Source organism: Olea europaea, chromosome 5, assembly GCF_002742605.1.
Source record: "Olea europaea var. sylvestris chromosome 5, O_europaea_v1, whole genome shotgun sequence".
Taxonomy (NCBI): domain Eukaryota; kingdom Viridiplantae; phylum Streptophyta; class Magnoliopsida; order Lamiales; family Oleaceae; genus Olea; species Olea europaea.
This window is the reverse complement of record NC_036241.1, coordinates 2,962,024-2,989,991: the sequence shown is the minus strand read 5'-3', so window position 1 is coordinate 2,989,991 and position 27,968 is coordinate 2,962,024. Positions and strand designations below refer to the sequence as shown.

The 27,968-nt window shown below is 33.2% G+C and overlaps 2 protein-coding genes across 2 annotated transcripts; both read right to left on the bottom strand.

The window, feature by feature from the left end:
• Positions 1–7,206: 7,206 nt before the first annotated feature.
• LOC111394134 (probable indole-3-pyruvate monooxygenase YUCCA11) lies at positions 7,207–11,667 on the bottom strand. The gene is made up of 7 exons (XM_023019908.1): positions 11,519–11,667; positions 11,014–11,085; positions 10,414–10,478; positions 8,628–9,223; positions 8,037–8,270; positions 7,815–7,937; positions 7,207–7,386 (listed from the first exon to the last, which is right to left on the bottom strand). The coding sequence occupies exons 1-7, from the start codon at positions 11,665–11,667 to the stop codon at positions 7,207–7,209; spliced, it is 1,419 nt and encodes a 472-aa protein (XP_022875676.1).
• Positions 11,668–15,827: 4,160 nt separating this feature from the next.
• Positions 15,828–17,731, bottom strand: LOC111394918 (probable indole-3-pyruvate monooxygenase YUCCA11). Its single transcript, XM_023020967.1, has 4 exons — positions 17,117–17,731; positions 16,488–16,721; positions 16,275–16,397; positions 15,828–16,004 (listed from the first exon to the last, which is right to left on the bottom strand). The coding sequence occupies exons 1-4, from the start codon at positions 17,729–17,731 to the stop codon at positions 15,828–15,830; spliced, it is 1,149 nt and encodes a 382-aa protein (XP_022876735.1).
• Positions 17,732–27,968: the final 10,237 nt, after the last annotated feature.

Genomic DNA, 27,968 nt, shown 5'->3' with positions numbered 1-27,968 from the left:
GTATTCAAAATTTGTTCATAGATACAAATATTTCAAATTTTGGTCATTTTTAAAATGGGGTGTCAAAATTAGATATTTTCCACGATTTCCTCTTATACATAGGCATCTAGTTGTACGTGAATTTCCAAGAAAGTAGTGACAACATTAGGAAAATTTTAAAAGCAATCAATAGTTCTAAATTAATTTGTCAAAAGACATGTTTATTTAGATACAAAAAGTTATAATGCATAAGAAATATAAATAATTGAGATAACACCATTTCACATTCTCATAAATTCGTACACAAAAGCATGAATAAAGGAAAAGAAAAATCCAAAGAATGGAGAGTCAGAATTCAATGAAACATAATACTACTTCACATTTGAGTAGTTTGAATATTTTGGATTCTACAAAAACATTATTTTGTGCGGAATGAAATGATCACATAAGCAAAAACTCAAAAAAATACAAAATGCAATGTGATAAATGCCATTAGGATCTTTCCTGTAGTAGTAATATCAAACTTTAGTAATCACAAAAGTAGAGGTTATACCATTGGACAAATTGTCAATTGGGGTCGAAATTTAACTTAAGTTTCTTGTCAGACACAGGTCTTATGTTCAACTGGTGAGGGACGCAACAGAAAATCATAAGGTGTAAGAGGGAAGATTTCCTCCCAAATCAGTTGATACGTAAGAGAATGGTTTGAATATGAGGCCTGGATCATTACACTACTAGTTGTCATGTTGTCTTTTACAATTAAATCCAATTTTTCATCTTGAATTGATCAAACTCCATTTTTCATATTGATTTCCTATCCCTTTTATAGAATTGACCAGCACATAGTAAATTAGTTTTCAAATCTGTGGCAAATAAAATGTTAGAGATACAGCGTGTAGTATTTTCTTTAGTTTGGATTGACGCATTTCCCTTTCCAGAACAGATATTGCCGAGTTATCTCCAAACTTCACAATAATTCTAAATGATTTGTTCAAGAAAAAAATAGACTTATCTCCACACATATTGTTCTTGCAGCAAAAGTCTATGCCACAAATTTGAGTAAGTTTGCCCCTTTGTACGGTATACTATGAAGTGATATTCTTTTTTTGGGGACAAGTTAAATGTTTCACTACAGTCTCCGTTTGATAGGCATCTTGAACGATAATGACCACTTGTGACATTGAAACGCATGTATACTATAGAATTTTAGCCATCATGACCCTTCTATTTCTGCTATGGTTAGTATATGATTTTTAGTGCTTACCATTCCATCATCCTCTTCCATGTCCATCTACCCTTCGATTTGTGGATGTATGTAAAACTTGCTCTTCCTTGTTTTGTTGGTTAATTTTTTGCTCATGCACCAACGAAAAACTTTGCAATTCATCGATTGAAATTGCATCAATATCCTTGAATTCTTTCATCGAATGAATGACATAATTAAAATTTGCTGTCATTGATTGAAGAATCTTCTCAATTATGGTATATCCGTCATTATGTCTCGGTGACTTTGCATCTTATTTGGAATGCCATTGTTCTTGAGAAGTAATCACCAACCGACTTTCCAGTTTCATTCATAAAACCTCAAACTCAGCGTGAAGTGCTTGAAGTTGCACCTTTCTTGCCCTCGCTGACTCCCTGATGCTTCTTTTTCATGGAATCTAAAATTTGCTAGGAGATTTCCTAGCTAAGAATTGTCTACAAAATTGAATGATCAATTGCTTGAAAGAAGTAGTTTTTTTGCCTTTAGATCTTTCAATTTCTATCCTTCTAGTTCTGTTCTTTGCACCCGTGTCAACACAACGCCTTCTAATTGTTTTGTTATGCTAATATAAACAACCTGCCCATACTATTTGGACCGCAAGAAATTTTTCATTCAACGTATTCTAATGGTCGTAATGACCATCGAAGCGAGGTATAGCTACTTGAACAACATTTTCAGATGCCATTTGCAATTGCTACGAAGAATGTATGACTGAAGAAAATAAAAGGTTTAAATAGGTCTGCAGCTGCTTTAATAAACAGATTTTGCACCACAAATACTTGGAAATGGCGGATAGATTTTAAGATGAAATGGTTCTAATACCAATTGTAATAAATGCACACTCAACAAAGACAAAAAAGCTATTGCTGAAGGCACTCATTATTTTAAGAAAGAAAGCTATTGCTTTCTTGAAATAAGCTAAAGAAAAGAATAAAACCAAAAATGGAATGAGAAAACTGAATTTATTAAAATGTTTACATAGAATGGGACTATCCCAAAGACTAGGTAAAAAATAGCTAACACCCTAAAGACTAAGAGCCTGTTTGGGAGTGATTTTTTCCCTCAAAAAATTAATTTTTTGACCGTTATTTTACTATTTTAGTCGTCATATTTAATTTCTTCTCTTACAGGTGGACCCCACTTTTTTCCTAATGGTCAAAAAATTAATTCTCAAAATCACTCCCAAGCAGGCTCTAAGTAAAAGCTTTATTCATGCGGAGACCAAGTCTTCTTACTTACAAATAACTAAAAATAAATTTCTAACATGCTACATTGATACTGTACAATTACGGGATGATAAGTTTTTGGAATCCCAACTTCATTTGACAAATGCGACAGTGCCACAATACCACAATTTTAGTGCTACTATCACAATTTCCAATGATGGTTATTAATAGTGTTAAACCTCACATTATAAGGCTCCAGAAATTCCACATGGCAAGTGAACTTGGAGCCCCACACTCCATGTCAAATTGCCTCCGGATCGGTTGATCGAATCCCGTGAAGAGGCCAAACCACTGTAGAATTATTGACCACATTGGATTATATTGACCTCGTTGGAAAGAACCAAACCTAAATCACAAGGGAGGCTACAAAATGAGCTCGATGTGAGATCTTTTAGGCAATCTTTGATATGTGATTAATGTGACAACTTACTTCTACCACTGCTCTTTCCAACCAATTAGGTCAAGTCTAAAGCCACAAGCTAGGTATTATGGGCAATAAATAGTATTAGCATTTAATGCTTATGATTGATTGACGTCTCCGACAAAAGGCACCAGTCACATTGATGAGGTCACGTGTCTCTTCATCCATTGACTCATATTCATCTTTTCTTATTATAAAAGTTCACACTAAACTCTTGAACCATAGCTTCGTTATATTATTTCATCATTCCCCAAAGTCGACCTCCTTTTTACATTGAAGGCTCACGTCTAAAGTCTTCCCACACTCATATATTTATCTTTTCAATTGAGTTGAACGTTAAAGTATGTAAGGTCAACTCCACCCCCACTGGAGGAAGCTAGGTGTGGCTAACGGTTTGTCCAAATGTGTAGGAATTAGGCTTGCGTGGACGCGAGAGGTCATGAAATCTGTTGACCATATCAAGGGTACAAAATTTAAGGTCAATAGATTGACGTTGTTTGTGGAAAACTACACTATAACCATGAACATCCTTGTGGTGGAAGCCATTAGGAAGAGAGGTGTTCCATAGTCCAACCTTAAAGCAAGGTCATTGTTCTTGAAGAAAGAATAGTTGAGGATACTAGAGAGGTGTCACTTGAAACTTCGTGTGATACAAAAATTATTATTATACCATGAGTTCTAACCGCCATGATTCTCATGGCAGGAATCTGCGGGATAAGGCTTCTGAAGAAGTTCTCTGGAAAAATGTCAGTATTCGTCAAACTCATCGCTAGCATCGTTGAGGCGGTGGCACTACTTCATTTCTAGCAAGAGAAGTAGGTGAGATGGCTATAAATGTGAAGAACATAGCCGAGCACAATGCTGCCATGCAGCATCTACCCATGCAAATGTAGGGACAAGCTAGATATCAAATGCCTCAAGAACGGCTTTCTAGCAAGAAGATGGGGAATATAATACCGGGGCTTACTCCCAAAGGCAAAGAAAGGAGCCTAGCCTAGTTGAAAGGGATGTGGAGGTGGACATTTTAACAAATTACACTTCCAGCAAACCGGTCAACGATTTGCCACAAGGGGAATAAAATTTCTCCCCATAATATGCACAAGAACGTGGACCTTAGATGTCCATTAGTGTCTTTGACGAAATTCAAAGCCTAGAAATAGGCCCTAGTAGCCATCTCCTATACAAAGGAAACAAGGCTATGGGCAAAGCAATGAGCTTGAAGAGGCCTCTCTACCTAAAAATAGGTGAGAAATTTAAGTAGAATGAAGGGATGCTGTAAACTTGAGAAACCAAGCCAGTGCATCACAATTGCCTCAGTACTAGGCCAACGAGAAGGACTCAGACGGTCCATGCAAATCTTATGAATTGGACGACGATGACGAAAGTCTCCCATTTTTACAAGAGTTGAGGAATGCCCATGTTCCTAGTCACTTTGTGCCGCCAAAGATCCCCAAATATGAAGGAAAGTGTGACCCAACAAAGTACCTTGACAACTACAAAACCATATGAGTCTAAGAGGGGCTTCATCTGCATTGAAATGTAAAGCTTTTCACCTCACACTTACAGGTGCTATTGAAATTGGTATAATTGTACATAGGCGAAAAGTATCTTAAAAAGGTTTTCTTAAATCAATACTTGTCAAGTAACGGAGGAAAGGCCCCTGTACAGAGGTTGCAGGATATGAGACAACAAGCAGGAAAACTTTGAAGAGCTACTTAGCCCAATATACAAATGAGATGACTTATTGTGAACAAGTCACTGATAGAGAAGCTCTTTCAGCCTTGAGAGGAGGTCTTAAAATAAATATTCTCTTTTGGATAGATGTGCGAAATAAGAATCCCACTTCTTATGACGCCTTGGTTAAAATGACAAGAAGCGAGATTGTGAATGAAGAATTGATAGACCATCGCAACTGTACTTCAATGGGATTTCCACCAAGCCAAGCATTTGCCACTACCACATTAAATATGGTAACTTCCTTGGCATAAGAAGAAATTGGGCCTAATGCTCAACGGCCACCAAATTGATCAAGAGGCAGAGCTAGAGGCAAGAGCAATGAGCCTAGAAATAGGACATATTGTACTTATCATTGAAACTTACAGTTATGGCATAAGTGATTACATGTCTAGTCCACATTTAATAGAACAAATGGAAGTAGTCTTTTCTTGCATAAGATCATGATTCAGAAAAGAGAGAATTTCTTTCGAGTTTGTTGGTCTAAGTCATTTGCAGTGCTCATATTACTTGACGTGATCGTTGTATATTGGGAGATGATTGCTGAAAAATAGTTAGCACCAATGCGGGCAAATTCATGTTAAAGAGAACGTAAAAAACTAACTATTCTTTCGATTATAGGAAATGTTTTCATTGAAGAATGAAAGTATTAAATTCATTGTTACGTATTCGACTTCAATAATTATCATTTCGTCTTCTCAAATCCAATTTTGATAAGTCGAATTATGTTTTGATTTCATACATATAAACGATACATTTTGTGAATATAATATGAACATTATTGGTGTAATATCCCCAACACTACATACAAGTATTAATCAGATAGAGTTCATTTATCTGCACTAAAAGCAGACTTCTAAGTTATAGTGCTAACTAAAGGTGTTAGTATATCTTTTGCAATGGCAAAAATAATAAGATATTTTCGTTCGTTCTTCTACTAGAAATCAAGTAAATCAAATTATATTGCATTTATATTCTCTAAGCTACGAAGCATTTGGTGTTTAAATTATTTAACAAATTCGACATGTATTCCAGTAAGACTTGTGTCCGATGTCTGATTGTACGCAGGAGACACACCTGAAGAAGAACCCTTTGCATATCTTTCATTCCCAATGTATTAGAATAAATTAAGTAGTTCTGTATTCTCTTCTTCAAGATTAGTAGGAGTGGATGCAGCGGGTGTCTGACTAATATTTGCACCCATATGCAATTTGTACATAGTAAGTAAAGTGGTTTCTAAATTTTAATAAGTAATAGGTTGGTCAAAATTTAAACAATTTGCGATTTGTCGGATAATATATTTAATGCCTTTTAAATTGTTCTTGAGGTCCATTACGCTTGCCAAAGGAAATGACATTGGTAAGTCTTCCAGTATTTTGGTGTAGTGATAGTTGTGGTGACTAACGGTTTGTCCAATTGTGTAGGAAACAAGCTTGCGTGGACATGAGAGGCTTTGGGATCTATTTGTCACGTCAGGGATACAAAAATTGAGGTCAACAAATAGCATTATTCCGCAATAAAAAGACAGCCCTACCATTGGATGAAGAAGTCTGATTAATGGCTTGAGGTCTTCATATCATAATCATTCGAGTTTTCTAAAGATGAGCTAAAGTCATGTTCGTTGTATTTCCTTCCCTTCTTTTTCAGATAACAACAAAACATTACAAATATATGCATTCCTACATATTTGTATATGATTAAAAAAGACAGATAATAAAGGTAAAGAAACCCTTTGGACATGTTTTATGCTACAAAACATGTTTTTATATAGAGCAATTGATGAAAACTACAATGTAAACCTCATTCTTCCATTAAAATGAAGTGCTCGTCCCAATTGTCCCCCAGGAGTAATATGGCTCAATGCTAAGACACAGAGAAATATATTGCACACATGGGAATGATTAACTGCCAATCTAGAAAGCTCAAGTGATGGAGAACTACCGAGAGATTGTAGTGCACTCTATGTCTTGGCCGGTTCCTCTTCATCCACACACGTTAGCATCAGCATTTAGGTTCTAGATTCAAGTGGTAGTATTAAATCGAAATACTCTGTTAGAAGTTCATTGTACAATTATTATAATATAACTATTTGAATATTCGCAAAACAGAAACAAAAATAACCTTGCGCATGATAAGTTGCGCTTGAGAAATAAATATGAATACACAATCACAAGTCCACTGGTTTATCAAAATTGCGAGTTCAGATCAAGAGTTTGCAGATATAAATTTCAGCCAGCAAAATTAAAAATGCGAATCCAATACACTGTTGCAGCTGAAGACACATTAATCTATGCAAAGTTCAATTGAAATTGCACCCAGGTCCTTAATCTCCTAACATAATATCAACTAAGCCCTTAAATAAAAAATTATAATTCAACAAACCATTATAATTAAAAAAAAAAAAAAATAAAGTACTAAAAACAAAATCAAGCCTCATGCTTGTATGATGTGAAATTAATCGGCACCACTTTCGTGCATATGACATATATGGTACATATTTTCATTCTCTTCCAACTCACGCAAACACTTTTCGCCTCTTCCAAAAAACTTATGAAGACCAAAGGATGCTAAACTCATTAAAACTATAAATTTTTTTGCCCAAAAATCACACAAATATCTTGAGCTATAGACTTGGCATCATTAGAAATTCCATATAATCCACTCCTTGAAAATCCAGCACAGTAAAGGCCATTTTCTCCTTTCCAATGACTTGGGAATCTCTTTTTGGGCATTCCTTCTTCATTAAATAATCCCCCATCATCCTGTTTGAGAAAAATTGAGTTAGTAAATCACCAAAATGTATAAACAATATAAATAAGTAAATAACACTGTCAAGTGTGATATTGTACGTTGGACGAAATTTTAGAAGATGAAAATTTTGACTAACACTCGGTAAAAATAACCAACACGCTTTTTCTAGTAACCACAAAGATTTTTCTTTTTAAAATTTCGAGACCGGGTTTTTTCATTCATTTATTTGAGAGCCAACAAACAGAAAATTAGTAAGCTCTTGTTAGAGATTAAGAATCAGATTTTTGTAGATTTTGATAAAAGTTGATGGAATGTGTGTTTGAAAAGTAGTGTGTCCTATGAAATATGTGATTAAAATTAATTGTTGAATTTTTCTTAAATTTTACTGAATTTTTAGCGGTACCAAGCAGGGTTTAAGTATATAAAATTTCTGAATTACCTTGAGCCACTTTCTCACTGTGCTTCTGTAGCCAGTAGCAAAAACAATGGCATCGAAGCTTTTCGTTTCACCATTTGCAAATTGTATACAATCTCCATTGATCTTATTGATGGATGGAAAAACCTGAAAAGGACGATGAATCTGGTTAGAAGCCTTCTCGTTTTGAGCGTCTAGGCCCTCTAGGGTTTAGAGAGTTAATATTTGTGAAAAAATGAGGTATACCTTAATTTCTTGTGCTTTGATTTTGTCCACTGTTCCAACATCAATAACAGGAGATCGACCAGTTACCCTTTTGAGATAGAATGGTCCCTTGCTTGGCTTTTGAAGGCCATAATCAGAAAGATTTCCATATTTAAATTTACTCAAGCACAATATGATATTGTCCACCAGGTAACAAGGGACAATTTTCAATAAAACCATCCCTAGTTGCACGATCCTCTTGGTAAGAACATGCACCTGAAAAAAAGAAACCAAGATTTATAATGATCACATTAAATTCTTGGAAAAGGTTTTCATTAATTTACTGTTATTTTATTCGTAATCTTGATAGTGTGTCCTATTTATGCTACATGCCCAAAAGTGTATATAAAACTACTATAAAAATAACAATTAGTGAATGTTTCGACACTACCAAAAAGGTGTTAGTGCAAAACGTTAGTGACAAAATCAACTATATATTTTTCGAAAAATAAAATTAGACCAGGATTGAAAAATTATATTGCTGATAGCCTGTTGCAAAATGTAGTTCTAAATCGTAAAAATGCAAAATATTTAAATATGTAATGTGATAAAAAAAAAAAAAAAATCACTTACATGATTGCGTACAACTATACTTGTTTGAGCTCCCCAGTTCGACAAATCATAAGCAATTTCCATACCAGAATTTCCACAACCAACAACCAAGACATTTTTGTCATCAAATCTCTTGCCATTTTCATAACGGCTAGAATGCACTACCTCGCCATGAAAGCTATCTAACCCTGGGACATTAGGTGTATAGCCCTCACTATTCTCACCGGTTGCCACGATAAGAAACTTCCCCTCGTATTTTTCTACTGCATTAATAAGTGTATTTCTTACAATGACAAGCCACTTCCTTTCTCGCTCATCAAATGATGCAGACTCAACTGTCCTATGATAGATTGGATTAACGTTAAAATGGGAAGCATAGTTATCCAAGTATTGGATAAAACCAGTTTTGGACACGAATGTGGGTGCATTTTGTGGGAATGGCATGTGAGGAAGTTCACAAAATTGCTTTGCTAAATGAAGCTTTAGCCTATCGTAAGACCTTTTCTTCCAGAGGGAAGCACAGCAATCTTCCTTCTCTAGAACAATGTTGGGTATATTTTGGAGGTTTAGACATGCAGAAGTTGCTAAACCAGCTGGCCCTGCCCCTATAATCAGAACTACAGTTTCTTGCTGCATTTTCTTATTTCCTTGACTGTTGGAGAAATTCACATTGATTACTCATCGATTACGACATCTCTATCAACAATGATCGTTAATTGTCACTGAAATTTGGAAAAAAATGACCAAACTAATCATGTCTAGCCTGGCTCGCCATTAGGCAAGTCGAGTCAGCCGAGTGGATTCAACTAGCCAAACAGGCCGGTTTGATCGGCTCGTGCTCAGGCTCTTTTTTTACAAGTCCGAGCCGCCCATGAACTCCATTTTCACGAGTTGAGCGGGTGAGCTGATGAGCCACTCGGCCCGTTTGCCACCTCTAGATGTTAGTGGTGATCGTGGTAGTAGGTGTGGTGGTTGTGGGTGTTAGTAATTAATGAATTGGTTTATTTGTGACCAATAAATATATTTGACCAATTATTTGAGGTTGTAACAAATAAATTAGATATTTTGTAACCAATAAATAATATGATCTATAATTTGTGACTAATAGATAATATGTAACCTAAAAATTTGAATAATGACTCTTAAAATTTCTAATTTGTGACCGATGAATAAATTTTAACCTATAAATCTTTTGATTTATAATTGATGGCTAGATTGTGATCTATTAATTTTTTGATTTGTATCCATAAAATAATTTGCATCCTGTAAAATTTTAAGAAATAATCTGTAATCAATTAATTTGATAACGCACGTGTGATCATTAATTGTATAATTGTGAAGTTAATATATTTAATTAATAAAATATTTTAAATTAATTTTACTGACAAAAATTGAGATTTCTCGCAACTTCCAATTCACCACTGCTCTATATACACATGGCCTCTTCTCTATCATCAGTTGGATCATCCCCCATATTCATGAACAATAAAATATCGAACAAACTTTAAACACTGGGATTTGCCTAAGCCACGAGTACGACCGCGATGCCTATGCTCGAGTTATGGCACCACAGGTGTTAAATAAAATTAAGAAATCAATAAATAGAATTACAAGTCTCAGTGGGCACAGGGGCTGGTGTAGGCTCGATTATAGTTGCAGGCTGTGTTATAGGTGAAGGCTGTGTGCTAGGTACTGTGATCAGGTGCGTGATACGACCAGTCATAAGAAATAAATTTTACACTGTATGTAGACACAATTCACTGCCTAACCAAATATGTAATATGCTAGGTGTTGCAGAAGCTCTCACCAAGGATTTTCAATTCGGTGTTTTTAGGGCTCAGTCCAATATATCTTTCTCTACCAACAATCAATCTAACCGTCTCCGATCCACAACCAATATAATTTACCTCGGTTGTTATTCAATCTTACCCACAAAGGACAAGAAACGGTGATAAGTTTAAGCCACAAAAGCAAGGAGAAAACATCACAAAGGTAGGATATGAAGAAACCACCAATTACACAAAGTAATCAACCAATTTTGGCACTTCAAAGGGGCTGTTTTTCACACACTTCAAGGGCAGCTGAATTTCTCCTTTTTTCTCACACAAACCAAACTTGAAAATAGCTATGGTTGTAGTCTTATATATAGTCTAGAGTTAGGCTTTTAATTGGACTAAAAAGAAGATAAACGAGCCAAGATTCAAGCCATCCAAGAGAGAATACAATTGGAGAGCTCATGAACTTAGTTGTTGGACTTATTTCATTCATCAGTCTATGCCTATGAAATATATTAACGCACGTTAACATCATAACCCGAGATTTATTGGGTATCAAAAAACCCAGCACTAGGGTAGGCTTCTAAGATTAGACCATGATCAGTAGGCTTCTAAGATTAGACCATCCTCACTTTGCATTGATCATAAAATCCAGTGATATCCCCTTCTCAACTTGAGCACATATCGGAGTGCATATAACTGACCTGGGTGTTTGAGTAATTTGATAAAAGCATTATTAACTACTGAACTATTAATTATAGGCATGCATCTAACATGAAATTTACAGATTTCGTTAGTCGAACTCAATAGAAAAGCAAGTGGCAAAATGAACTACTACCACAGATAATCATACATACAGTTTCACACACACACACACACACGTGAAGAACAACTTATTAATGGTTCAACTACAGAAATCATTAAGGCATCCAAATTAGTTTAGAGAGTACCTTAATAAGAGATGAGAAAGACCACAAATTAATCCTCAACCATCCGTCCAGAAGCAAAAACCAGCAACCTCATTTCATTACACAAAAAAAATGTTCAATACGCAAGATACACTTTCTGTCGACACTACAGCAACTTTCAGATGTTCAACATAGATATCAAGGCAGCTCAGTACTCATTAGAAAGGACAATCGGACATTTCGTTTTCCAGTCAAGAGTTGAAGAGAACCAAATATATTATTGCTAACATCGTTGACCCACTCAAATTCACTCCCCACCACCAGCAAACCACCACTATTAGCACCACCAGCAAACACAATGGCAACCACAACCCCCATCCACCAATATCCCTTTCGTACCTAGGTTTTTAGTTAACCAAAGAGAAAAATCGTCCCTTGAAGGTTCAAAGAGAGGCAAATAATTCATATAGGGATGCAAAGAAAGGAACAGAAAGATGAAGGGAACTTATCATAAGATTTTTTTTATTAATCGCATTTTCACTGACTAATTTTTGGTTGGTCGGGAAAAAACTGGTCGGCAAAGTCATAGTTTCTTGTAGTGTTTAATTTGTTGGTGTAGATTTATGAAATCACCTCTATTAAATGACGAAGTTAGGAAATTTGTGTGATAAACTAATGATATTAAATGCATTGTCCAACGATAAGGTTAGAGCTTCTATGTTTGGATATTCTATTAGGAAGTAATATCATCTATTATAATTATGAGAAATTCAACAAATCAATTAAAAAAATCTAAAAAATAATCCCGTTAAAATCTTATGATTTATATAAAATTCTATTAAAAGTCATGAAATCTAAGAAAATCTCTAAATATTAAGAGATCTATTAAACTCTGAGTTGAGGTCATTGTTCCGGTCAGGATGATGGGGTCTGACGCCTAGTGTGCTCTTTTTAAAATTTTTTATAAATCAAATATGAGAAAACATATTGACTACGTCTTAAGCTCCATCAATGAAATATAGAAAACATGTTATTTTTGCAAAAATGGAGTAAAAATCTTTGAAAGGTCGGGGCTCCTTTGGGGTATAAGTCAAAGCCTCACAGTAAAACATAGTCATCTAGCAACCTTCTTTTAAAAATTCGCTGTAAAATTGCTAGATCCAGAATCCAAAATCATAACAAAAATTTAAAGAGGTGCACACCAATTGTCTTCTCCTTTCCAAAGGAAAAAAGAGTAAAAAAGGGGGCAAAAAAAAGAAGAAGAAGAAGAAAGAAATCCAGGATAAACAAGCAAATTAAAAATAATTGTTAAGTAACGCATTGATGTTATCAAATGATCAACAGAACAAAATTTGTATCCCTATCCATGGATGCTGATAAGTGTATTTTATAACTTACTTGGACATAAAAATATGGACAATGAATAGTTATTTTGAACAATTATAAATTAATTTATCGTATATTTCACTTATTAGGTGAAACTCGATGAATGAAAGAGGGATTAAAAGAAAGAAGTGAAAATTGGTGAAAAAGGAAAGATCCTAAGTTTGGGGACTACAGCGTAAATACTCAAAGTTGTGTTGGACTTCACGATGAAGATTTAAGAACACTAAGGGTCAATTGGATGTAACTAGAAGTCAAAAGGAGTAAAATATGACCAAAATATTTCACAAATCCATTTTCAACCGCATAAGGATATTTCAAATTTTAGCTGGAGATTGTAACCATTTTTGGCCTAGTAAACATTTGAATTGGAAAAGATCTACATCTAGTAAAATTGTAGCTATTTGAGTTATTTTTACAACCCAATTTGAATTGCCTCAATCACATATTGGAAGAGAAAATTATGTTAAAAATACTACAGGATGCATAGTGTAGAGTTTTAATTGAAAGGTGCGTCAAGGCACTACAAACTTATCTAGGGCGTGAATTTTGGCCTTTTTAAAGCCCATAAAACTCCGAATTCGAGAAAAAGTAGAAGCAAATATAAATACAAGAAATGAGGCAATTGAAAGGAGTTCCACACATTGAGAGACATAAAACACAACTTGGAGAATTAGAAAGCAAAAGTTAGGGTTTGAAGACTTTTGATGTTGAAAAAGATTCTTGGTGCAAGATCCAATTCATTCCACGATCAAGATTTCAAAATCTAGTCATAAACTCTATACTTTTTGTTTTCCGAGTAACTAAATTTATAGCTATCGCGAACAATGTAATCCATGTGGGATCCTTTAATTGTTTTATTCAAGATTTTTGTTATTTTATCTTACAAGTGTTGATTTTGCTATGAGTTTAATGCGTTGAATTATTTGATCACACATTTGATGATTATGTGATTTTTTTATGAATCGAGAGGTGAGTGTTAGATTTAAACCATATAATAAAATTCGGTAAATAAGTATAATATGTAGAGATACCTATACTAATTATTGCCCTCATTAGAATAATTATAAAAACTAATATTTTGTTTTACTAAGATTGATTCACATAGAGATATGAAATTGACTTAATTAAATAGGCTAAATGAGAACTCAAGAGGGGTAAATTAAATACTTTAAAGGAACTAGATCAAACACTACAATAGTAATGAATCTCGATTGGCAAATTAAAGGGGATCCATAGGTAAATTTTAAGTCATAGAATCCACATTCATACTTTTAAAACCAAATTCGATAAATTGTGTATGTTAGATAATTTAGCTTAGCTAGAATAATATAAAGACCAATCACAAACCTTATTATTTGTTTTCGATCAAATTTAAGTTAGGAATAATTTAATCAATTGTTATATAGTAGTCCTCGTGAAAACGATATCCGAACTCAACAAGTTTTTGGTGCCGTTGTAGGGGACTATTTTTATTTAACGTTGATTTTCATTATTTCTTGCTTTTGTTTGATTTTTTTTTTCCTTTTCTCTTCAATTGATCTACTTATTTTTCTTTACTCCATTATCAAGGAATGAAAAAGAAGCTAGAGATAAAATTTTTACAATGATTGATCCTGACTTAGATGAAGGTGACATGCTATTTGGAGAATTGTTTTTTTAGACAAGAACTTAAAATATGGGGATACAATCAACCTTTTATATTTGATAAGGCTGGCTGATCGAAGGGATCAAATATGAAATCAATTGTCTTGAAGAGATTAGACCGAATCGTAAATACTGTGGTGCATTGCATTATACTAAAAATTACTTGTTATTGGAACCTCCAGAGAAAGTGAAGAAAGCTATCTTTGGCGGTGTATCTGTACCCTTTTGAATCAAGAGAACTTAAGGAGATAAGATTTCTCTTTAGATCTGAAAGTGTCTCACTACATTAAGTGTTCTAACCGTCCCATCAAATATCTTTATTCTGACTCGATCAATACCAATTATCCGGTAAGGTGTATTATTACTAGTCACCACAACACCTATTATAACTTCGTCATAGGTTGAAACAATTCATGATTGGGTGACATATAAAAAGTGCAAGCTGTATTCAAAATTCAAGTCTCGCCGGGTTTGGAATTGTAGTCAAACATATTTAAAAGCTCTTTATCACTGCTAGAATTTTCTGCAATGCTCGCTTCTCCTAAAATTTTTTATTGTTGATTTGCAATTGACTTTGATTTATTCTACAAGTTATAATAAATTTGTAATATCAATATTCAGAAGAATATTATATTATTTACCTCGAAAGGTAAAATAGTTTATTAATGTCATTATTAATATTTCATAAGAATATTGTATTTTTTTATAAATAAACTAAAATTTATTACAATATATATGTGTGTGTGTGAAGAAACACAGCTTAATATGAAGAAATTTAAAGAAACACAATCTATATAAATATTGAAGAAGAATATTATTTTAATATTTTTGAAGAAATCAAAACTTTTTACAAATCAAAATTCTAGAGGAATATTATGTTAGTCTCAAAAATTGACTTTATATAAGTCCGAGTCTGATAAATATGTTAATGCTCTTGGAGAAGCATAATTTTACAAATAATCCATTATCGTAGAAGAATATTTGGTTATTTCAAAAATGACTTGTACATATTAATATTTTAGAAGAATATTTTGTTGTTTATATTAATCATAAAATTTTACATAGTAATATGCTTGAAGAATTTTGTTTAGTTATTCATGAATAAATAAAAAGAATATTGTGGTGTTGCTCTTGAAGAAGCATGATTCTACACGCATTAATATTCTCAAAGAATATTATTATGGTGTTCTCAAAAAATCACAATTCTCAAAAATTATAGGTTCATTCGAGTTAAATATTGTCACGAACATGAAGATTAATAATTTGAAAAACTTTATGAGTTGATATTGTGATTAGTTCATGAAGTGTGTGTAACGCAACTATAGTACATACCAGCATCCAACTAAACTCAAGTTAAAAATGGACACGTAGGGTACATATTCAATATTTTTATTCACATAGCTAGGGTATGTATTTTATAATTTTTATTCTCTTCCAACTCATGCCACCATTTTCATCTCTACTTAAAAACTTATGGAGGGCAAAGGTCGCTAAACTCATTAATACTATCATTTTTGTTGCTCTAAAACCATACAAATATCTTGAGCTATAGACTTTGCATCATTAGAAATTCCAAATAATCCACCCCTTGAAAATCCAGCACAGTAAAGGCCATTCTCTCCCTTCCAGTGATTTGGGACTCTCGTATTGGGCATTCCTTCATCATTAAATAATCCCCCATCATCCTGTTAATTTGAAAAAATTAAGTTAGTAAATCGCCGAAATGGGTAAACAACATAAATAAGAAAATAACACTATCTCAAGTTTGATATTCCACTATGGATGAAATTTTAGAGGATGATGGTTTTGAAGAACACTCGATAAAAATATCAAGCATGCTTTTACAAAAGTTTTTTTATTTTTATTTTTTACTTTTTATGACCGGGATTTTTCATCCATTTATTTGAGAGCAAAAAAGGGGGGAAATTAGTAAGTATATAATATTTCTCAATTACCTTGAGCCACTTTCTCACTGCGCTTCTGTAGCCAGTAGCAAAAACAATGGCATCAAAACTTTTCATTTCACCAACAGCAAATTGTATACAATCTCCATTGATCTTATCAATGGATGGAAAAATCTGAAAGGAACGATGAATCTGGTTAGAAGCCTTCTCGTTTTGAGCATTTAGGGTTTATAGAAATAAGATTTGTGAATAAATGTGGTATACCTTAATTTCTTGTGCTTTGATTTTGTCCAATGTTCCAACATCAATTACAGGAGATCGACCAGTTATCCTTTTGAGATAGAATGGTCCCTTGCTTGGCCTTTGAAGGCCATAATCAGAAAGATTTCCATATTTAAATTTGCTCAAGGTCAATATGATATTGTCCACCAGGTAACAAGGGACAATTTTCAATAAAACCATCCCCAGTTGCACGATCCTCTGGGTAAGAACATGCACCTGAAGAAAAAAAAAATTCATAATGATCACATTCAATTCTTGGAAAAGGTTGTCATTAATTTACCATTATTTTATTCGTGAATCAACTATAATTCATAATCTAAAATGGAAATTGAGTTAAGGTCACTAGTAATATTGATAGTGTGTTCTATTATGCTACATGCACAAAAGTGTATATAAAACTACTATGAAAATAGCAGTTAGTGAATGTTTGCACACAACCAAAAAGGTGTTAGCGCAAAAGGTTAGTGACAAAATCAACTATATATTTTTTGTAAAACAAAATTAGACAAGGGCCGAAAAATTATATTGCTGATAGCCTGTTGCAAATCTAGTTCTTAATGGTAAAAATTAAAACTATTTATATTTGTAACTTGATAAACAAAATTACTTACAGGATTGCGTACGACTATACTTGTTTGAGCTCCCCAGTTCGACAAATCATATGCAATTTCCATACCAGAATTTCCACAACCAACGACCAAGACATTTTTATCATCGAATCTCTTGCCATTTTCATAATGGCTAGAATGCATTGCCTCGCCATGAAAGCTATCTAACCCTGGGACATTAGGTATATAACCCTCACTATTCTCACCGGTTGCGACAATAAGAAACTTCCCCTCATATTTTTCTACCACATTAATAAGTGTATTTCTTACAATGACAAGCCACTTCCTTTCTCGCTCGTCAAATGATGCAGACTCAACTGTCCTATGATAAATTGGATTAACGTTAAAATGGGAGGCATAGTTATCCAAGTATTGGATAAAACCAGTTTTGGACACAAATGTGGGTGCATTTTGTGGGAATGGCATGTGAGGAAGTTCACAAAATTGCTTTGCTAAATGAAGCTTTAGCCTATCGTAAGACCTTTTCTTCCAGAGGGAAGCACAGCAATCTTCCTTCTCTAGAACAATGTTCGGTATATTTTGGAGGTTTAGACATGCAGAAGTTGCTAAACCAGCTGGCCCTGCCCCTACAATCAGAACTACAGTTTCTTGCTGCATTTTCTTATTTCCTTGACTGTTGGAGAAATTCACATTGATTACACATCGATCAATACATCTCCTTATATAAGTTTAAAAAAAAAAAAAAGAAGGCACAAAAATGGACTGTCTGATCCTATCATTTAATTCTTGATTTGAAATAAAAGTCTTTCTTAATTAAAATGAGAAATTCACATTGATTGTACATCGATTACTATATCCCCTTATATATAAGAAAAAAAGGCACAAAAATGGCTGTCCGATCCTATCATTTAATTCCTGTTTTGAAATAAAAGTCTTTCTTAATTAACATGATAATGGACAAAAATCTTATCCTTATATTTATTATCAAATTTGCTTAAATTCACCAAGTTATTTTTTTTTGAACATCTTCAAAAAAATGGTAATTTCCATTTAATAGTTGGGATGCTAGATATTTTACAATCTCAGTGAAACTCAAGCATAAATACAGATAAGAATTAATAAATATAATATGTGACAATTACGTGTTGGAATTTTGTATTGAAAATTGGTTGTGATTAGTTTTAAATGATTATTTAAGTGGAATTCGTTATTTGATGAATGAGAATTTAAGACACTTAAATGCTTGAAAATTTTGGAAAATCGTATAGAATCTAGAAAATATTTGGATGGAAACTTGTGTCTTTTCATATGAAATATCATGACTTTTGGTATGATTATTTTTAATAATTGTGTCTCTTCATGTATAGATATAAATTTCAAGAGATGTGTCTCTTGGTATGGTTGTGTCTTTTGACAAATCTTTCTAACTACTATATATGGATCCCATGTGTGTGAATTTTATCATTCATTTTCATAATTCCATATCATTTCTTTTGTTTACATTGCATAAAAATACTTTGTAGAAGTGGTCTTTTCTTGCATAAGATCATGATTCCGAAAAGAGAGAATTCCCTTCGAGTGCGTTGGCCTAAGCCATTTGGAGTGCTCCTATGGCTTGATGTGGTCGTTGTATTTTGGGAGATGATTGCTGAAAAACAATTAGGACCGGTGCGAGACAAATTCATATTAGGGAGAAAGCGTCAAGCACTTGCTTTGACCAATCCAATCACTTGCCTTTCCAATTTTAATTTATGTTTCTGCTGAACTTGAGATTTGATTTCAGAAAAACTAACTATTCTTTCAATTAGAGGAAATGTTTTCGTTGAAGAATGAAATGATTAAATCCGTTGTCACGTATTCGACTTCAATAATTATTATTTCGCCTTCTCAAATCCAATTTTGGTGAGTCAAATTATGTTTCGATTTCACGCATATAAACGACGCATTTTGTGAATATAATATGCACATGATTGATGTAATATCCCCATATATATATATAATTACAATGGAAATCATTATTTTGCATGAAAAATTCTGAAGACATGCACATACCACGTATTTTTCATATGTGCAACAATTTGGATAAACTGAAAATTAATCAAAGGTTGAGTATCTCTTTAGTTCTTCGTTTTTAAAATTAAAGAAATCATTTAAAGGCAGTTTATCAAATTTGCACTGTGTCTGTTCAAATTATGCATTGAAGACAGTTATTGGTGACGACTAGAATTAATTTGCTACTTTAAAGTAGTTTTCTTCATGTCTTTTCGGCAATTGAAAATGAAAAGGCATGAGTTCTTTTGTCTTCATGCCAAGGCAGTTTAATTTTCATAGCATTGTATATATTCCTTTTCTTAAAATATGATGATGAAATCTTAATGGATGCATGTTAAAGTTTGATTCTTGTCTTATTTACTTCTGGTTAATAGTTCCTATTTGTTTATTAAGTGGAACTGACATATAATATGGTTTTTCTATTGGTAAATATGTCCAAAATGGTAGTGGCATGAGTATGCATTTGCTTTAAGTAGGAACTTTGTTGAACGTTATATGGTAGTTAAATCATGTGAAGCGGATTAGTTACCGAAATTGTAAAGTTTTCTTTGAAGATCCACAAGGGTAGTTATTAATATATTACAGGCATGAGCTTTTGAAAAAGTCTGGAAACTTTAAACATTTTTTTATAATATGTGAAATTGAAATGTCGTTTGCATAATTGAAGATATTGATTGCCATATGAGACGTGAATTCCAAATAGTGAATTTATTTGGTATGTATTCAATCAAAATCATTTGATAGAATATTTTGTCATCTAGTAGTACAGAGACTCCGTGTAGTATATTCGCTACATGGACATGCTAATATACATATGATTATTTGAAGGTAACAATCAATCGTGAATTTATTTGATAGTAACTACTCGGCGCATGTATGCATTATTCTATTTTGGCAAATACATGTGCATAGAGGGAAATATATGTTCCTTCATTTGGAGAATTTCTAAATATATTACTCACATAAGGAGGCACGTTTTAATGCCCACCCATATCGTTAAATGGGTTTCTTTCCACCATATACCCACAGAAGGGTCTGGACTTTGAACTGAAATTTTGGTCAAAATGGCCTAATTGGGTGGACAACTTTCCAACTTATGTTTGTCATTCATTCAAGTTGGAATGCGGTGAATAAGATGAATAGTTACCTTATTATGATACAATATTGTGAAATGTCACAAATGTCAGAAGTTGCATATGTTTGGAGAAGTTGCAATTCTCGTAAACCAAGATGCTTAACCCTCTTCATTGTTGTACTATACTCACTAAAATGTGTATAGTTATGTGTCGTGGGATCAATTAAGTTGGTATATGCTTTGAAAGCATTGTTGGTCTATGTGAGGACCTTGATTTAATTTGGATGATCAAATTAACGATTGTTTGGTTGAAGTACATTGTAGGCAATTTCAAATTGAAATAAATTGTGAGTTGACGATCATTGCTTTGAAAGAACTTAGACTTTCAAGAAGCATTGGATAAGGATATTTTCTGAGTGATAAATGAATTGAACTATGAAAGAGTTAGCATTGGATAAGGATATTTTCTAAGTGATAAATGAATTGAACTATGAAAGAGTTGATGAACTCTAAGTGTAAGTATCACTCAAAAATGTGAGGGTTAACATTAATGCTTGAGAACTTATCTGAAACATTCATTACATGTGAATATAGCATTACTAGTTGCACATGCATTCTTAATTAAGGAATTGTGGGGGTAACTTAGTTTTAAAGTTTCATCACCTTATAATAATAGGATGATATCTATCAAGGTAAAAAGGTAGGAAGCCCTTTTCCTATTTTACAAGTTTAAGGGTGGTCCACAAAATGATATACACTAAGTCTAAAGTTGATAAAATGGTATGAAAGTTGATTATGGCAATCGACAATTGTTTAGATATGCAAAAGTAATTGGAATATTTGAAGAATATTCATAAAGTTGTAATGCATTGTAGTGTTTCAATGATAATATTGAATACCCATGATTTTGAATTCCACTAGTAAATATGATTCGATAGTGTAATGATTTGATAGAAATCTTCCAATATTGTTCGAAAATCAATAAAGCTTTAGATAGAGCTAGTGAGAAGCAGCTAGTTGCATAAGAGGATTTCTTGGTGACAATTTCTATATATTAAATGAATCGATCAATGACTAACTATATTTGATAAGATACTAAGTCACATAATACCGTTAAGCAGTTGATCTCCTTGGTGTAAACTTATGGATCCATTTTATATATGTTTACCAAGAGATCAAGAATATTGCATATTAAAGGAAATGAAATTAAGCCTACTGCGTAAGAGTCTTTATAATGGTAAACCTACCTTGTTGATTGGAGATCCCAAGATCTTGATTCAAATGGAGAACTAAGTTATGAAGATTTCATGAAGCAATTATAAAATTATTTCATACACATTCCTATGATAATTAAAGTGCTTTCTGTAGAATTTTAGAGGTTAAGATACACTTCTAATGATTCCTATATCTTGATTAAGTCAAGTGAAATAGGACATAATACTCTTAATAGGAGGTCACCTATGTAAGTGTAAAGTAGGGCCTCTTCAATGGGAATTATTCGAGGCTAATATTCTCTAAACTCTTATGAAATCAAGAGTTGTTCAGGGTCATAATGAACACAATCATAAGAACCATGAACGGTTTAGGGAATACATTGTGTGAGTACTATTTTCTTGGTTTACACCAATGGACTGTTCAGGGCCATAATGAATAATCATGACACTATGAACGATTTAGGGAATACATTGTGTGAGTAATATTTTCTTGGTTTACATAAATGGTTCATGTTCACCAATTAGCCAAGTAAATTCGATGGTATTTCACTAAGGTATGTTCAAAGCCGGAGCTACCTTTTGAGATGTTGTGTCTTTTTGGCTCTCTCTTTACTACTGTTTGTATAATCATTTGCATTAACTTTCATTCATGTGGGGGACTATTGAAATTTTGTTTTGAAAATTGGTTGTGGCCAATTTTAAATGATTATTTAAGTGGAGTTCATTATTTGATGAATGAGAAACCAAATTTTGGAATATTGTGGAATATACTTGAAAATACTTGGATGGAAAGTTGTGTCTTTTCATTTGAAAGATCATGAGTTTTGGTATGATTATTTTCAATAATTGTGTCTCTTCATGTATAGATATAAATTCCAAGAAATGTGTCTCTTGGTATGATTGTGTCTTTTGACAAACCTTTCTAACTACTATATATGGATCCCATGTGTTTGAATTTTAATCATTCATTTTCATAATTCCATATCTTTTCTTTTGTTTACATTGCATAAAAACAGTTTGTAGAAGCGGCTTTTCTTGCATAAGATCATGATTCGGAAATGAGAGAATTCTATTCGAGTTTGTTGGTCTAAGCCATTTGGAGTGCTCATATGACTTGACATGACTACTGTATCTTGGGAGATGATTGCTGAAAAATTGTTAGCATCTATGTGGAGCAAATTGTCTTAAACAGAAAGTGTCAAATATTTGCCTCCACCAATCCAATCACTTTCCTTTCCTATTTTATTTTCTGTTTTCGTTGAACTTGAGATTTGATTTCAGGAAAACTAAATATTCTTTCGATTATAGGAAATGTTTTCATTGAATAATGAAAGTATCAAATCCGTCATTATGTATTCGACTTCGGTAATTATCATTTCGCTTTCCCAAATCCAATTTTGGTAAGTACAAGAACTAATCAGACAAAGTTCATTTACCTGCACTAAAAGCAGACTTCGAAGTTATAGTGCTAACTGAAGGTGCTAGTATATCTTTTGCAATTGCAGAAATAATAAGATATTTTCATTCGTTCTTCTACTAAAAATCAAGTAAATCAAATTATATTGCAATTATAGGCTCTAAGCTATGAAGCATTTGGTGTTTAAATTATTTAACTAATTCGATATACATTCCAGTAAGACTTGTGTCCGATGTCGAATTATACGTAGGAGACACACCGGAAGAAGAACCCTTTGCATAATATCTTTCATTTCCAATGCATTGGAATAAATTAAGTAGCTCTGCATCGTCTTATTCAAGATTAGTAGGAGTGGGTAATATTGGTACCCATATGCAATGCATACAATTCGTACATAGTAGTTAAAGTGGTTTCTAAATTTTTAATAAGTAATAGGTTGGTCAAAATGTAAATAATTTTCAATTTGTCGGATAATATATTTAGTGCTTTTTAAATTGTACCTGGGGTCCATTATGCTTGCCAAAGGAAATGACATCGGAAATTTTTCCAATCTTTTGGTGTAGAGATAGTTGAGGTGGGTAATAACGATAGCCTTCTGCCATACAAATCATGTTTGGAAATATTTACACACTGCCTTACACTCTGGGACTTCATTGACAATACAACTCGTGTTAATCAATTTAAAGTCGCCCCAATCCTTAGCATCTTTTTTTTCTCCTTCTCTTTCCTCTTACTTTGGGAATTTGTAGTTCAGCCTCTTCTGCATCTTCATCGATATCATTTAAATCAGTTGGATTACTACAGCCATGAACATCACTACTGTCGCCCATTTTTGGCAAATCATTAGGGGTGGGGACGTCATCCAAAATGACAAATTGATTGGGGAAATGAGATTGTGGCATCATATGTGGTGATTAGCCATGGAACAAGCCCTAAACTCAATCACGATGATCCATTACAGAGATGAAACATATAAATTGGCAATGTAAACTATTGTATAGTATAGAGAAAAGAATTAAGAGAATGTATTTGAATTATGTAAACATAATAATAAATGTATGTGTGTATGTATTAGTAATATATTATACAATTGAAAGTAGAAGAGTTGTAGAATAATGAAAAAATTATATTGCAGAGTGAGTTGGAGAGATTGTTGAATTGTTGTGAGAAAATGGTGAAGTTTATGAGGTATTTATAGAAGAAAAACAAAAAATAAAAATAAAAAATTCAGTGACGTTGGAACTTTCATATTAATATTTTTGTGATCATTTTTAAAATGGTCATAAAATTAGGGATGACAAAAAAACACGTCACACTTGATACCCATTGGGGCCCCACTCATAACGGGGTGGAGATTGCCTGCCTCGCCTCGTTTAATTTTTTTTAGAATTCAATATTATAAATGGAAAACTCCATGAAATTTTATTAATTCTAATAGAATATGAAAACTAAGATAATCTAAGGAATGTGATAAACAATAAAGACCTTGGTTTATCAAATATATTCGAATAATTTAACTTTTAAAAATAAATAAATAAATTATAAAATTTAATAACTATATTATTATCTTACTTTAATGAATGGGGTAATAAAATGAATTATCAAAAACGTAAAAAAAAAAATTCAAATTCAAATTAAATGAGTACGTAAACTGGGGCAAATGCCCCCGCTCACCCCACCTTAAATGGGTAACGAGGTGGGAGCGAGGGAACTTGCCCCACCCCGCTGCCATCCCTACTTAAAACTTCAAAGGTGATCAAACAGTTGTTTGTTCACTTTTTTTGCCATACAGACTCAAACAAAGTCAAAAAAATTTATTTGCTTATATAAAATGAATTATCCAAAATATCTCTCCTTATTATAAATCCAACCTAATTTTTAGAGGGGCAAAAAAAACCTTCGTCATTGACGACAAAATTGAAGCATCGAAATCAAATATTGATATCAAAAGCATGGTTGAGCTCTTTGTTGGCATCAGGTTAATCTCAAAATAAGTGCAACAAGTCCTATTTCAAGGTCAAAATATGGCGGAAATTCAAATTTGGTGTTATTATTATTTTCCTTTAGTTAGATTAGGTTATAAATTGTGGATTTATAGTGTAAAATGTTGTTGGACAGTATATATTTGAGTATAAATTTGTATATTGTGGTTTAAATTTTATTTTAAATTGAAAATTTTGTTCTTCACCATCCCCTAACAGTCTTCATCGAGTAAGGGTCGACAAGAGTTGGTGAGATTGAAGCCTCACCTATTTGAAGGGGTCCATGATGATTCAATTCTTACTGACTGGAAGGGATCGGTGAGGATTTTAGTCCTCATTGGTTTGACCATACTCACCAGCCCGTTGATGTCTATGAAAATTTTTCCTCATCAATCCTGTACAGTATTGTTTCTCACCAAAGCCTTATAGTCTTAAGGATTATTTCTCGTCGGCTCATTGCAGATTGTAATGAACTTAGATTAGTATATTTATACACTTTTCTGTGATTTAAACTTGAAAAATTATTACTAATTGACAACATATCTACCTAATTAAATATAAATATGTTATTTATAGAAAAATCGCAACATGGATGCAATTGGTGTGACAAACGATATTTTTGAGCTTAATTGAAGTTGATTCCTAGCAGTTGAGAGTCACTTAAATTGCATAATAAGAAGAATTAAGGCTTTGTTTTATTCTCAATTTTTTTTTTCAAAATATATTTTTCTCTCTCTTCTTCTCGACCATATATTCTTCATTAAAATAATATTATACGCAAATAAAATTTTTTTCCTTATTTTTCAACCACACATTTCCCATCAATCTTCCATTCTAAAATGCATTTTCCATAAAAATGGGGCTCAAACAACCTCTAAGAGAGAAATCGAAAGAAATTTACAAGTTTTGAGAACTAAATCTAACATTTGAAAAGTCCAAAGATTCAATTATAAGCTTTCGAAACTTGCAACGTATTCATTACTGATGAATTTGGAGGATAAAGATCAAATTGTGGAGATTAGAGGATGAAAGACCCATGGTGCAAATAGAAAGGGACTTGAGTCGAACCAAGAGGAAGATTCAAGGACCAACTTGCACACAGAGAAAAAGTCATGACCTTGCGATTGCAAGGCTACAATGGTAAAATCACCAAGTCAATTAAATATGTCAACATCACCTAACAACCTTACGTGTACGATTGTAGCCCTAAAGGCTATGCAATCACATGTGCATATCCTATAGGAATTACTTGGTTTTCTAATTTTTTCAACCTCTATTTGGAAATAAATTTGAGCATGAGTTTTAACCTAATTCTTGGGGCTGTAAATACATATATTCATCTAAAATCCAAGGTGTGGCTCCTGGGACACAATAGATCTATATCTCACAAATAATAAGCCGAATATGGAAGCTTATAAGAAGAATAGATATATTCTTTACTAGCTTTGAATAAGATTTTGATACAAACACATATTCTAGAAATCAGTTCAATACAATTTTTTAGAATTTGAAGAAGGAGATATCAAGAGCAATAAACAAAAACCATTGAAAAGATTCAAGAATTCAAGACTAGTTTTCATCTTCTTTCTACTATTTAATTTTGGGTGATGTACTATCAATTAATACGTGTTCATTATGATGATTGCTAATTTTATGATGCTAGGATAATTTTAAACTTTTGATATTTTGATAACCAGATTCAACATTAAATATTTGTTTGATTTGAATGAATATTAGCATTTTAAGGTCTTTCAACTATTTGATTAATAATAATCGTGAGCTGAAATCACAGAGTGGCGATATTGAGCGATTTGGGGGTTTGAGTTAGGGCTTTCTCTCTAGCTGCCGTCAAAGTGGCTGTTCCTTCCCTGCCGGGAGCTTTTGGCAGAAATGCAAAATGAGGAAGATTTCCAACATGCCTGGACAAGAAAAGGCAGATTGGTGGTTGGTGCTTCATTCAGATTATTCAAGTGGACTCTAGACTTTGATTTTCATAGGGAGTCATTATTGGCTCCTGAATGGATCTTCTTACCTGGACTTCCATTGCATCTTTACCAACCAGTTTGCCTTCGTATCTTAATAGTGCGATTCGGCCTATACTTGGGAAAAGATCATGCTACTCTATATCATGCACGGGCCTCTGGTGCTCGTATCTGATTGGAAATTGACCTATTGGCCAATGTGACAGAATGTTTTCCTATCATAGTAGGTTCGATGACTCTTTGGCAACATGTTAAATATGAAAAACTTGGATTTTATGGTAGAAAATATAGGAGGCAGGCGGTGGAGAAGTAGAAAATATTGGTCCTGAAAAAAAAAATGAGTGTAGACGAAAAAATGGAGACGAGTCTCGTGATGTAGGGAAAGAAAAATGATATGTGCGGAAGGGTGGAGATACAAGTAAATTGGATGCTGGTGGTGTTTTAATTGGCATAACTCACGAGGATGTAGGTGATAAAATTAAAAAGGTGGGTGAAAGTAGTAAAGGAAAAAATATGGTTGTGGATAATGATTAGGACAAAAGGGATGTAGAAGTGATTGAATTGGAGAGAGATAAAAGTATGGACAAGAATGAAACTGTTGCCTTGAATACTGGTGGGATCGAAATTGCTGAGCGTGGAGGAGCCATCCAATTGAAACCTATAGGTGGAGTTTATGTGGTGGATGGGGAGCCAGCAAGAGAAGGAGGAGAAATAGAAGAGAGAGAGAGAGAGAGAGAGAGAGAGAGAGAGAGAGAGATGAACTTAAATGAAGATATGATGGTAACGATCAAGAGTAAGGAAAAAAAATGAAATGGCCATACAAAATATGGTAACAACAGCGGATGATTAGGGTGTCCAAGAAAATGATGAGAAATTACAAGAGAACTCTAGTGATCATGGTATTATAGATAAGATTGTGATAATATCAATCTAGAGGTGCAAGGAATTGTGGAGGATTTGGGGAATATTCATGGTTGTACTTCAGATTCTGAACAAAGGGCCCAAGGGCATACACGACAAATAGTTCATAAGGTCAAAAGCTCTTCAAGGGTTCTGTAATATCCCGAAATTCTAGTAGAATATAATTTAATTTTTTTGGTATGCTATATTTTAAGGTTTTGAAAGTCTAAGAACTAAAGTATATATAAAGTAAATTTCAATTTATTTGGGTC

Excerpts from the sequence above, each read along its gene's own strand:
- LOC111394134 (XM_023019908.1), bottom strand. The coding sequence starts at position 11,667 with ATGGGGGTTGTGGTTGCCATTGTGTTTGCTGGTGGTGCTAATAGTGGT. Across the intron at positions 7,938-8,036 it reads TCAAAGCACAAGAAATTAAG|GTTTTTCCATCCATCAATAA; the intron begins GTATACCTCATT and ends CGTCCTTTTCAG. Across the intron at positions 7,387-7,814 it reads CAGTGAGAAAGTGGCTCAAG|GATGATGGGGGATTATTTAA; the intron begins GTAATTCAGAAA and ends TTTCTCAAACAG.
- LOC111394918 (XM_023020967.1), bottom strand. The coding sequence starts at position 17,731 with ATGCAGCAAGAAACTGTAGTTCTGATTGTAGGGGCAGGGCCAGCTGGT. Across the intron at positions 16,722-17,116 it reads GTATAGTCGTACGCAATCCT|GTGCATGTTCTTACCCAGAG; the intron begins GTAAGTAATTTT and ends TTTTTTCTTCAG. Across the intron at positions 16,398-16,487 it reads TCAAAGCACAAGAAATTAAG|ATTTTTCCATCCATTGATAA; the intron begins GTATACCACATT and ends CGTTCCTTTCAG.